The sequence below is a fragment of the Hirundo rustica genome, chromosome 6 (genome assembly GCF_015227805.2).
Source record: "Hirundo rustica isolate bHirRus1 chromosome 6, bHirRus1.pri.v3, whole genome shotgun sequence".
NCBI classification, from domain to species: Eukaryota; Metazoa; Chordata; class Aves; order Passeriformes; family Hirundinidae; genus Hirundo; species Hirundo rustica.
Genome location: NC_053455.1, coordinates 49921549 through 49934524, shown reverse-complemented (window position 1 = coordinate 49934524; position 12976 = coordinate 49921549). Strand labels below are relative to the sequence as shown.

General features: G+C 42.9%; 1 protein-coding gene across 1 annotated transcript in view; it reads left to right on the top strand.

Moving 5' to 3' along the window:
* Positions 1 to 12976, top strand: part of OTOG (otogelin) — a 110267-nt gene that overhangs the window by 85825 nt on the left and 11466 nt on the right. Inside the window, 9 exon segments of the mRNA XM_040066164.2 lie at positions 610 to 748; positions 1626 to 1820; positions 2702 to 2917; positions 3672 to 3733; positions 3735 to 3777; positions 4122 to 4232; positions 12286 to 12312; positions 12315 to 12386; positions 12820 to 12918. Of these exon segments, the coding sequence (XP_039922098.1) occupies positions 610 to 748; positions 1626 to 1820; positions 2702 to 2917; positions 3672 to 3733; positions 3735 to 3777; positions 4122 to 4232; positions 12286 to 12312; positions 12315 to 12386; positions 12820 to 12918 (964 nt within the window).

The following is a 12976-nucleotide window of genomic DNA, read 5'->3' as shown; positions in this document are numbered from 1 at the left end:
CTTTCAGAATTTCACCCGTTAGTTTTCAAATACCATGTAATCCTTAAACCAGTCACAGATATTTCAACTGTATCAATAAGATGTAGAAAAATGTAAAAGAAAGTAGTGTTAGAATTTTAATTAAGCCTTCAGTAATTTAACAAGTCCCAAATTGCAGTAGGTAATCTGAGAACCTGCATTCTCAAAGGCTCTAGAGACAGAGTTCTAGCTTGGAGATGTGAGACTGTAGAAGAAACCCTTGAAAGCAAGCCTAGAGCAAATAACAAACTCCATTTGACCTTTTGTATATAGCTGATTTTGGTGAAAAGGAGATCAAAAATAGGTAAAAAAAAATAGAGGTAAGAAGGAACAAATTAATTGGGCCTTCTACTAGAAAAACTGTATTATATCTCTTACCTTAGCACTTATAAGAGATGGAATTAAGGAGTATAATCATGTTCAGGAAGTCTTACTTTTAAATACTAGTAGATTATCTTTGTACACTAATGAAAGCTTACCACAAATGAATTCTTGGCTTCTTTGTAGTGGATATTTTTAAAGGTCAGTCTTTCCTGCTTAGCATAGCCTCTATGAAGGTGCCATGTTTGTTTTTTTTTTTTCCTTTGTTAGATTCCGCCTGAGCAATTCTGTGATATATGGGCCCGAGACACTGAGTACATTCGAAATCCATGTGTTTCACTAGCTGCCTATGTGGCAATGTGCAACAAATTCAATATTTGCATAGTGTGGAGGAGCACTGATTACTGCCGTAAGTGTTCTTCATGTATGCCCACCTCTAATGTTGACAGAGACAAAATTTGCCTAATTTTAGAGTTCTTATAAGTTGAAAATACCAATGCTTCTTGAGTCTTCATGTACTTTAATGCTGCTGCAAAAAGCTGTGTCTTTGGAGAATAGATTAGAGAAATTAAACACCTTTGAAATTAGATTGAATGTAAGTGGTAAAACCTGAGCTATCAATGCATCCTGGCAGCAGAGTTCTCCCACAGCAACACTAAAATGTAAGGCCAAATGGGATCTTTAGCTGGATCACAGCATCTCCTTGTGCTGTCCATGATCACCTAGGAAAAGCCCCCTTCAGTGATAACATAAGAAGGTCTGTGGTTTTGACCCAATTTTTTTTTTTTTTTAATTCTTCAGTTTGTATGGATTTAATTAGCAAGTAACTGTTAAAAGGAGCTCTTACAAAATATAGCTGTAAATATGTATTCAATCCATCATGAAGGGACATGTCACACTTCTTTTTATACCACAGTAATGCAATTTCTTTGGTCACTGCAAGTTATTCAGAATGCTCTATGATTGATCTATATAGCATTTGAAAACGTTTTTGAAGTTTGAATTATTTTGTGTCAACACTGTTGCAGTTTGATATCTCTGCTGCCAAAATGCAAACTGAAGCTTGATGAAAATGTTATTATAAGAAGAAAAGTAGAAGTGCCTGCAGATTCCTTTTGTTGAATTTGTTACGTAGGTATCTGGTTTGTATTGGTGTTTCAGGCTGGTAGATCCAACTCAACTGGCAATCACAGGAAGCTGACAAGAAGACAATAATGTGTTCTCTTAGGTGTTGCCTCGTGGGATTACGACTCAAACAATGTCTGATTGATTTATTTCCTTCCTAGCCTTCCCCTGCTCTGAAAACTTCTCCTACCGGCCTTGCATAGCTGCCTGTGAGGTTCCAGAGAGCTGTCAGAATGACCAGGTTGCTCCTCTGGACTCAGACTCCTGCTCAGTGCTAACAGAAGGCTGTGTCTGTGCTGGAGGGACAATCCTTCACCGGACTCATACTGCTCTTTGTATTCCTGAAGAAAAATGTGGTATATTTGGATGTGATTTTCTTCTTTATTCTCTGAAAGTTGGTGGTCAGATACTTCATTATTCATAAGCTGAGTTCTGGTCTGTTGTTGTGTGAGTTTTGATTATGTCATTCATTTTAGGATTCTAGATACTCAGTAAACATTAACTGTGCAGGTGAGCAGGGAGGGGATGTCCTTGTGGCACAGTTTTGCTCACCTTCTCTCAGCTGGAGGATGCTCTTCAAAGTCTTTGCTTAAGTTTATGTATTCAGTTACTGTAAGTGTGCTAGTCTTTGCTTCCTTTTTAATCAAGCCCTTTGCCAAGGGTCCAACCTTTTGATATCCAATGGCATTCAAATGACATGCAACAGTAGTTAATTACACATTTTGAATAATACATGTGTTATTCAATACATGTGTTATTATGTGCCAGCATTCCTTTTTATTTTCATTGCAATTCTGCCTCATCACATCAAATAATGGACCATTTCTTCTCCCTAGCAACATGAACCTTAAAGATTCAGTTTATGATAAATCAGACTACTAAAGCACTGCAAGTTAATAATAGTTTTGACATTTGTAAAATGCAAAAGTAACTTCTTTTCAGATAATTTTTTAAAAATGAAGGATTGTATTGTGATTTTGAGTGACTGGCCTTGCAGTGGAGACAAAACAAATTGGAGGCCTGGATCTTCTAGAAGGTGTTGAGTGTGTTGCTTTCCTATACAAACTCAGTCACGGACTGTCTCCTCATTCACTTTTTTGTGGAGTGACGGACATAATCAAACCTTTAAAACTCTGGGATTTTTATGCTTCATAGGTCCACAGCCACTATGGGAAAAATGGTGATCAAAATTGGAATTTAAAAGGAATCACTTCTGCTTTCTGTTGTCCTGATCTAGCTTGTACAGACAGCTCAGGAGCGCCTCATGCCGTGGGTGTGAAATCTGGGGAACCTTCTTTGAGTGGATGCTGTATGCAAAAATGTGTTGACAGTGAGACCATTATTCCAGTGGAGTACAACTGTTCAGAGATCCACAATTTGGAGTGTCAGCGATTTGCAGAAGTGGCCTTGCTTGTTCCTGATGATCAGACATGCTGTCCTCAGAAGATCTGTAGTAAGTATTCCTTCATGGTTGTGAATACTGCCCACTGGTACATGGAGATGTCCTTTCTCTGAGATTTGTTTTTCCTGTTACACATGCTACTTTGGAAGAAAATGGAAATTACTTTGGTTTGAATTTACAGATTATGTAGACAACTGTAGAAGTTGTTTGGCTCAATATTCAATAGGTTTTGGGGTAGGGTAGTAGGTAGTGGATAGGAGGAGGACTGAAATAGTGCTGTGTTTATTTGAACATGAATTGCTTTTCCCTCAAGTTTAGAGATTACTGTTTTATTTTTTATATCCAAATATAAACAAATGATCTGGATAATTCTGAGGAAAAAGACAATCATATGATTGTTTATCTAATATATAAAGTGACCAGTAAAAAATTATAGAAAAGTGGGGGTTTTTTTCACTTAATTCTTACTTAGCTTAGAAAGTTTTTGGAAAGAAACTGCAAGCAATTTTCCAGTTTTGACCACCTGGTATGGTGTTGCAGTGAGTTTTCCAGAGGAGGTTTGGTTTTTTAATTCTCACAAGGACTCAGCTCTAGTTTAACGTTGCCTCCATGAAGAGTGTTGTAAATGATGAGCACTTCTGAATCCTGCCTCATGGGAGTTTTTGCTGCTCCACTGTGTCTTTCATATGTCTGTAATTGGAGTTTTGGGGTATCTAAGTGCAAATTTTGCTTCCACTGCTCTACTCAACTTATAAATGCATAGTTTAGAAGGTGCTTGTTCTCTTTTTTTCCCTTTATGTGACAGTTTGTAATCAGAGTCTCTGTGAGCTCCTGATCCCCGAGTGTACCAGCTTGGAAAAGTTGGTCCACGTACTACAGTGAGGAATCCTGTTGTCCCAGCTACGTTTGTGGTAGGTTTCTTTTGAAAAGTAAAAAGTGCACTCTGTAAAAGACATCAGTACAGTAAATAGATCAACTCAGAAGGATAGGGGTAGTGTAGGTACCATTGTTAGTACGGCTGTTTACATAATTCACTTTTGTCTATAGCTTGGGGTTGTCTGTGCCTCAGTTTGAGCAGATGTGGTGCAATCTTTTGTTAAATAATCAGGCAAGATCTTGGGATATAAGGTAAAAGTTTTTCCAAGGCAGCTTGTAGTACCTCTCTTCTCTGAACTGCCTTTCCTTGGGATGTAGCGTAAAAAAGGAGGAATGCTGAGCTTCACCTAAAGGAATAAGTCTGTTGCCCTTTTTTCAGAATGTGATCCAGAAAAATGTGAACCATTGGAGCAGATGCCAAGCTGTCAAGATGATCAAACACTAATTGCTGCTCGGGTGGAGAATACCTGCTGCATTTCCTATATATGTGGTACAGTAGCCTGACTGGTTGAGATTATGAGTGGGGTTTTGCATATGCAATTATATCTATTATTATCTTGCCAATTAAGGCTCCTTGTATTTCCTTTAGGTCTCCCAATGTAGTAAGGCTTGAAAGTGATTAGAAAAATTGATACTGATTTTCTCAAATATAAGAAGTGGCAACAACCATCAAGAGTACCAGAACAGCTTTGTGCAACTGAGTAGTATTCCTTGGTCAAGTAAAGGAATGGTGGTGTAGTCCATGGATGAAGGAATTCAGGATTTTTGAGATTGTCCATATGCAGAGTGTGAACTAGATGCATGGATATTTTATCAGAAGTTATTTATTTGCTTTGAAGACTGAAGTTATATAGGCTTTTATTCCCTGTATCCTGCTGTGTCACCTATGGCCCATCTTAATTGATGACAAATATCCCATATTAGAGTATTATGCATATTTATTCAGTTCTTTTGGGCTTCATCATTTAATGACTTAATTCAGTAATAAAATTGCACTTTTGACATTAGGATATGAGCTCAAATCTTACCATGCAGCTGTGTTTTCTGTTGATAATAATCTGATAATGAGGTGCTATTGAGTTTATTTATTTTTGAACAGATATCTGAGAAGGAAAGGCCCTTCCACATGTAAAAATTAGAGCATTAATTGGAGATGTGAATTACAATTCTGTTATTTACAGTAATCAGCTTCCTTTGATCATGTGTTAGCAGTGGGCAGCTGTTGTAATGCATTAATTTGGTTTATATTGTGTTTCATCGGATCTGTAATCATGTGGTTTGTCCTTGCTCAGCTGTAACCCAATTCTGTTCCGCTGCCACTTTCTCCCTGATTGGGTAGTGTCTTGTCCCTGCCTCTGGGCCCTGCCACCTGGGGAAAAAGCCCCAGCATGGGCGAGGCCTCGGTCTCTCTGGTACCGGTGAGCCACCGGGAAGAGCTCCAGCCAAGCAGGGCAGGACTCGAGAATAAAAGCTGTTATATCCCACCTGGTGATAGAGAGCAGACTCTTTCCTTTTGCCATCGGCAGTTGTCTAGTCTCATAAAGAAATACCACAACTGGCACCTTACGTGCGGCTCGAAGCCACAAAATGTTCCCAAAAAGGTGGAAGAACCACTCGGGGAGCACATGGCCGAGGAATCTCACGCAGGTACGTGAGTCAAAAAATGTAGCCCACCCATGCAGAGACAGACCCGTCAGGCTTGGCGTTCGCTGTGGAGTCTCCGAAACACAGGATTCTACAGGCCAGGGCTGCAGTTTTCTCCTTTGGACTCAAAAATCCCATGGGAATGCTGCGAAGAAGCCCTCGACTGGCAGGCTGCTCCCAGAGAGTGACCACATGTTCAGGGAAAACTGATCCTGGGATCAGAGACTGGAAGCTCTTTTGCCACCAAAAAGGGTCAGTCTCAGGCAAAAGGAGTGATTTGGAAAGAAAGGAAAGGAAAGCTGGATTTTTGGTGAGTACCACTTGCAGTTTTCTAAGGGAAAATCTTTTTAAGAGGCATTGAACCTCAGGGAAAAGGGTTTTTCCTTTCAGGGAAGGTTTTTGCTTTCAGAGTAAAAACCTTCAAGGTGCTTTCTTTTGGCAGCCAGGGAAAAGGGGGGGTGGAAAAGGAAACTGTTTTCCCCTTTTGGCTTTTTTTTCTCTTCAGTGAGGATTTTTTACTTTCGGTTTCTCAGTCAGAGGGGACACAGAAACTTAAAGTCTGAGCCAAAAATGGGTGCTAGGCTGGCTGTGTCTCAATAAAGAGCCTATTATCAAATTTTAAGTGCCTCAGATGATGGGAAAACCCATTTTTCCAAGAAGCAATTAAAAAATTTCCTTCAGTGGTTATTTGCTAAATTTCCAGATGTATCATCTGAGCAATTAAGCTCCCCAGAATTTTGGGAAGTTGTTGTAAAAAAATTGTCTCAATCAAGCTCCCCTAATGATAAGGAAAAAGCAAATTTTGCTCTTTGGAGCTTGCAGATTTATTTGCAATGCAAAAAACAAAATGAAAAGAAAAAAAAGGTGGTTCCTTGTGGACTTTCCCCAGTTTCCTCAGTTTCTCCCTATCCTGACCCCAAAATCTCTTCCCCAAAATCAAATATTCCTCAAGAAACCCCTAAACTTTCCCCCAAACTCCCTTCTTTCCCAGTTTGTAAACCCCGGGTTCGGTTTGCTTTTGCAGGCAGTTCGAGTGCACAAAACCCCCATCTTAGTGAATCCCAAGCTAGTCTAGTTCGGAAGGGGGCTAACAAGATGGGGAGGACTCCTGTGTTTCCCAAAATGGCCGAAGCCATGTGCTCACGAGTCATGAGGAGCCTCTCTCTTGTCTGTCCCTCCTTCCCACAATCCCTTTCACAATCCCTTCCTCTCCCAGACCCCCCCTTCTCTTCGGTGCCGCCCCCCAGCACTGCCCTCTCCTCTGACTCTGCCCCTACTCTCAAACCTCCTCCCTCCAACTCTGTCCCTTGTGACTCAAGCCTCCAGCCCCTCCCTGCCCCTGCTTCCCACGGTTTCCTTGCCCACAGTCCCAGTTCCCATGCCCCGGCAGGGTGGTGGGGTGGAGCCTGGAACCAGAAGCAGGAAGTGATCCCAGCTTTTCTGCTACCCCTGTCAAATACCGACGGTCAAAAAGAGGGGGTGCTGTCCACAGGAATTGGGACCCCCTTCCCCCAACAAGTGATTCAGGGTTTATGCAAAGCTCAGGCCAAATTTGGACACGAAAGTGAATACTTTCACAGCCTTTTTAAAAGCAAATTTAGCAGGGAATCCTATTGTTCCCTTTGACCTCCGGCAGCTTTTTTCTGCCCTCCTTTCATCCACACAGTTTAGGCTTTGGGACTCTACATGGAAAAAAAGATGAAGAGATTTACTCCCGGAGCTTTGGCAAAATCCTGAAATGGCTGTTGATAATAATAATTTGCCAATTCGATTAGAACATCTATGTGGTGATGGTGAATGAGTCGCAGCACTCAAGCAGGTTCAAGAAATTCCTTTAGCTGTTTTAGAACGCATTAAAGAGGCTGCTTTCGAAGCCTTCTTTTCAATCCAGCCCCATGGGTCCTTCCAACCTTACAGTAAAATGAAGCAGCTTCCATCAGAACCTTTTGTAATGTTTGTGGAGCGATTAACCCAAGCTATCGAGTTACAGGTTAAGAATGAAGGAGCCCAAGAACAGGTCCTGGAGGTGATAGCACTGACTAACGCAAATGAACAGTGTAAGACAGCCATCCTCAGCCTGCCCATGGACCCGGCTCCAACCTTAGATGACGTGCTCCATGTATGTACCCAGAAGGTCCCTTTCATGACAGCTCACCGTAATCACAGTCCCAGAGATGCATTCAGACCACCGCAAAGAGCTGCCGCTGCAGACACCACAGCCCCTGTGCCTGTGCCACAGCCACCACCCAAGAGAAGAACGATGTGTCTCCTGTGTGATCAGGCTGGACATTGGGCATCTCAATGCCCTTTAAAGAAGCAATTTCTAGACTTTTGGGACAATGGGGACGGGAGGTCTCAAGGGTTCAAAGGGAATTTTTCAAGAAACTAAAATGTCAGTACTTGCTTGCCCAGCGTGTCGGGCAAATAGGGCAAATCCAAGGAGGGGGGAGAAGAAACTAGAAAATGCAAATGCTAAATTAAATAATCCTGCTATAACCGGTTCTACCTTTCAGCAGAAGTCACCAGATATGACCCTTTCAGATCCTGACGTGAGCAGACCCTGTCTAACCACAGAATGTCTCCAAAAGCCTTCTAGGTTGCAACTGACAGAATCCTTGCACCTAAGTGACGCAGACTGGCATTTAGGTTAATTGGATCTACACGTGCTAGGCTCCTGGCAACATGTTGGCACTAAGTATGTCATTCTTGGGGACACCAAGTACACACCGAGAGAGATTGAGATCCTTCCAGGTCTCGTCTCATCAAACCCTAAACAAACTAGTTCTCTGGCTGTGCTGTGTTCACCCCACCTTTGTTTCTGCCTAAGGGGCAGATAATAGCTCAGGCAGTTGCAGGCACCTGATCTGTTCCCTGAAAAAAACAGCACAAGGAACAAACACCTTGATGTTTGCCCCACACGAGTTGTTGGGAGGGACAAATAGGGTGTGAGGTCCGTCACAGTGGGGAGTAATAAACCTCAAAGGGGTTTTGGACACAGGCGCGGATATAACGATTGTAACAGAAAGGATGTGGCCCTCACATTGGGAACTGCAAAATGTGGCCGGGCACGTAGAAGGTATAGGGGGAATGAAATGGGCAAAACAATCAAAAGGTGTGTGCAAATTAAGGGGCCAAACAGACAATTAGCTACACTGTGCCCATTTGTTTTAGAATTATTCAGAGGCCCTTGTAGGGGAGAGACCTGATGGCCCAGTGGGGGGTCATGGTTGGCATTCCAGATGCCCCCCCTGGTTTTTCAGGCTGCGGCCACTGAAGAGCGCCCTACCCAGAAATCAATTGGAAAACTGATTCACCAGTTCTGGGCTGCTCAGTAAAGAAAAATTGAAGGTGCTTCAGGAGCTAGTGGATGAACAGCTAGCTAAAGGCCACATTGTGGAAACCACGTCTCCATGGAATTCCCCAGCCTTTGTTATAAAAAGGCAAACAAAGGCAAGTGGTGGCTCCTCCACAATCTCCGTCAAATTAATAATGTCATTGAGGACATGGGTTCTCTCCAACCAGGGATGCCATCCCCAGCGATGTTCCCCCAAAATTGGAATTTCGCAATTATTGATATCGAAGATTGATTTTTCCAGATCCCTTTGCACCCTGACGATGTCCCACGTTTTGCCTTCTTGGTCCCTACCCTCAACCGAGAAGCCCTGAGGAAAAGATACCACTGGAAATTTCTTCCCCAAGGGATGAAATACTCACCATCTATTTGTCAGTGGTACCTCTCTTCCCTGCTGTCCCCAGTGTGATGTGTGACTGGGGGCACACACGGATGATGTGCTTGTGTGTGCCCCAGTGATGACTTACTGTCCCACGTGCTTGACCTGACAAGATTCTTTGGTTGCTGCAGGGTTTGAGCTTCAGGAGGAAAAGATTCAAAGGATGCCACCATTGGAAGCACCTGGGTCTTGAGACTGGTAAGCGGACCATTGTGCCGCAAAAAATTGGTTGTCAAAAAATACATCAAGACCTTAGCAGATGTCCAGCAGCTGTGTGGGTCCTTAAATTGGGTAAGACCTTGGCTAGGTCTGACCACTGAGGACCCAGACCCCCTCTTTAATCTTTAAAAGGGGGAGAGGAGCTAAGTTCTCCTAGGACACTCACCCAAGAGGCAAGAGCAGCCCTAGAAAAGGTACAGGACTGTATGGCCACCAGACGGGCCAACAGGTGCAAATCCGACTTGCCATTCAAATTCATCATTTTAGGCAAATTGCCACACTTGCATGGGATGATTTTTCAGTGGGAAAGAGTGGAAAAATCAAAAAAGGACAAAGACTGTAGGGGTTCCCCTCTTAATCATAGAGTGGGTTTTCCTCAGTCACCACCGGTCCAAAAGAATGACCAGGCCACAGGAAGTGGTAGCAGAATTGATCCGGAAAGCCAGGACCCAGATCAGGGAGTTGGCAGGATGTGATTTTGAGTGTATTCACATCCCAATTGGGATAAACTAGGGCCAGATCACAAAAGCAGTGTTGGAGCACCTGATTCATGAAAATGAAGCTTTGCAGTTTGCTCTGGATAGCTACACAGGTCAAATTTCAATTCATCGGCCTGCTCATAATTATTTAGGGAACAAATTCAGTTCAAATTGTCATTAAAAAGTGTTCAGAGCAGGAAAGCCTTTAAAGGCTTTAACCGTTTTTACAGATGCATCTGGAGCATCTCATAAATCAGTAATAACATGGAAAAATCCTCAAACTCAGCAGTGGGAAAAGATACTGTCAAGGTGGAAGGGTCGCCTCAGGTAGCTGAGTTGGCTGCAGTTGTTAGAGCTTTGAAAAGTTTCCTGAACCATTCAATTTGGTCACAGATTCGGCCTATGTAGCAGGGGTAGTATCCAGAGCTGAACAAGCTGTACTGCGTGAGGTCTCCAATTCTGCACTTTTCAGCTTGCTCTCAAAACTAGTAAATCTGATCTCCCACTGAGAGCAACAATTTTATGTGATGCACATCAGATCACACACCGATTTACCAGGATTCATAGCTGAGGGCAACAGAAGGGCTGATGCTCTTGCTGCGCCTGTGGAGATGGCCCCACTCCCAAACATCTTTGGACAAGCCAAAATCTGCCATCAGCTTTTTCACCAGAATGCACCAGGCATAGTCCGCCAGTTCCACCTAACTCGGGAACAGGCTCGGGCAATGGTGTCAATGTGTCCCTCGTGCCAGTAACACACACTCCCAGCCCTAAGTGCAGGAGCAAACCCCAGAGGATTGTGAGGTATGGCAGACGGACATGACACACATCATGTCCTTTGGTAGGCAAAGGTATGTCCGTGTATCTGTAGACACCTTTTCTGGCGCTGTCTATGCCTCTGCCCACACAGGGGAGAAGTCTAGTGATGCCATGAAACACCTAATACAGGCTTTCTCCTTCCTGGGCATCCCCAAATCAATAAAAACTGATAATGGACCCATGTACACATCCAAGGAGTTCAGAAGCTTCCTGCAGCAATGGGGAGTAGAGAACAAAACAGGCATCCCCTACTCCCCAACAGGTCAGGCCATCGTGGAAAGGACCCACCAAAATCTCAAAAGGGTCCTCAGCCAACAACATCAGGCTCTAAAACTAGAGACACCCCAAATCCAGTTGTCCAAAGCCTTGTTCAATCTGAACTTTTTAAATTGCACGTTTGAAAATCTTAACCCACCAATTGTGCACCATTTCAGAGAGAACTGCCAACTGCAGCTGAAAGCAAAGCCTCCAGTAATGGTAAAGGATCCAGCAACCAGGGAAACAGAGGGTCCTCATGATCTGATCACCTGGGGTCGTGGGTATGCCTGCGTGTCCACTCCCTTAGGTCCCAAGTGGGTGCCAGCCAAGTGGGTGAAACCTCTTATCCCTAAAACTGCAAAGCCACCTGCAGAGGCCCCACAAGTGGCCAGTGCTGCTTGGAGGAAGAGAAAGCGCCGAATCTTCTCCTTATCATTATTCCTTAACGCTGTTTTTTCTAAACAGTTTGTTTGCACTAAATGTTGTTTTTCTCTGCAACTTTAAAGTACTCAAAGTCCGAACTCTGAGCATCTCCCACAAACTGAGCCTTCCTCTTTCTTAATTTAATAAGAAAAGGGGAAATGTTTGTAATGCATTAATTTGGTTTATATTGTGTTTCATCAGATCTGTAATCACGTGGGTTTGTCCTTGCTCAGCTGTAACCTAATTCTGTTCCACTCCCACTTTCTCCCTGATTGTGTAGTGTCTTGTCCCCTGCCTCTGGGCCCTGCCACCTGGGGAAAAAGCCCCAGCACAGGCGGGCCTTGGTCTCTCTGGCACCGATGAGCCACCCGGAAGAGGCTTCAGCTAAGCAGGGCAGGACTCGAGAATAAAGCTGTTATATCCCACCTGGTGATAGAGAGCAGACTCTTTCCTTTTGCCATCGGCAGTTGTCCTAGTCTCATAAAAGAAGTACCACAGGCAGCATTTGGGTCTTCTCACTGTCTGCAGAGTCCCCTTTTGACTCCTTTTTGATAAAATGAGTCTCTGCACTATACATATTGAAAGTTCCTGTTGTGGTTGTCATATGTGTTCAAGTGGGAGGATAACACAGGGATCACAGGGGCTGTGTTTTATTGAGGATCAAAGATTCTTGAAAAAAAACAACAGCATGACTTAGTAGGAGAGAAAACCTAGCAAATTTTTCATAACAGGACTAGGAGGAAAGATCATGCTTGCTCACAAAAAATGTATTAATTCTTTGTAGCAGGGAAACAAAGCAAAAAGGGGCAAGCTTCACTGAAAATTAGCCTTTTGTATAGGGTCTATAAGCAGTGAATGCAGAGCACCCTCTGCTCTCTTTCATATGAGTCTTGGACAAACTTACAGCAAATTTTTTTTATGCAGTAAAATTTCTTCCAGTGTTTCAGATTTAAATAATTGTTTTCTCCAGCATGCAGGCCTTGCTCGGATGAAATTCCCAATGTCAGGAAGGAGAAGTTCTCATTGTGGATGGCAACACTACTGACAGGTGTTGCCCTACGTACCAGTGCAGTAAGTTTGACTTGGTTTTAATATTTTAAATAACAGAACACGGGAAATTTTGTGGTGTGGAAGTTTGGTGTCAAAGGGGTTGATTAGAGATAGAGCTCCACTTGCTGTGTGAGCAAACTGTGCTGAACAAATAATCTTACTTTTAAGTGTGAAGCTTTTTCCATTACCTGTATCATGGAGACAAGTGGGTAGTTTCAGACCTCAAATTCTGGATATTAAAATTATTTAAATACTTGTCTAGAGTATTTTGTACTCCATACTGTTATTATATTACCCCATAGCTAACAGTCAAATTTTTACTATAAGTCTTATAAACTAAGATATTATCCAAATGTATTTATTGTAAGTCATTTACTATATCTTAATTAATATTTCCACTCATCCAAAAATGACACACATTGAGTTTATGGTACTTTCTTTCCTTTATTTTTAGTCTGTGAAATACATCGTTGTCCTGAGTTCAGATGCATGCTTGGCATGTCTCTGGTGGAGGTGTGGAGCCCGGAGAAGTGCTGCCCCTTTCAGACATGCGGTAAAATCAGTGATTTTTGCTATAGTTGCTTTAGACAAGGAGATATGACAACAGCTTT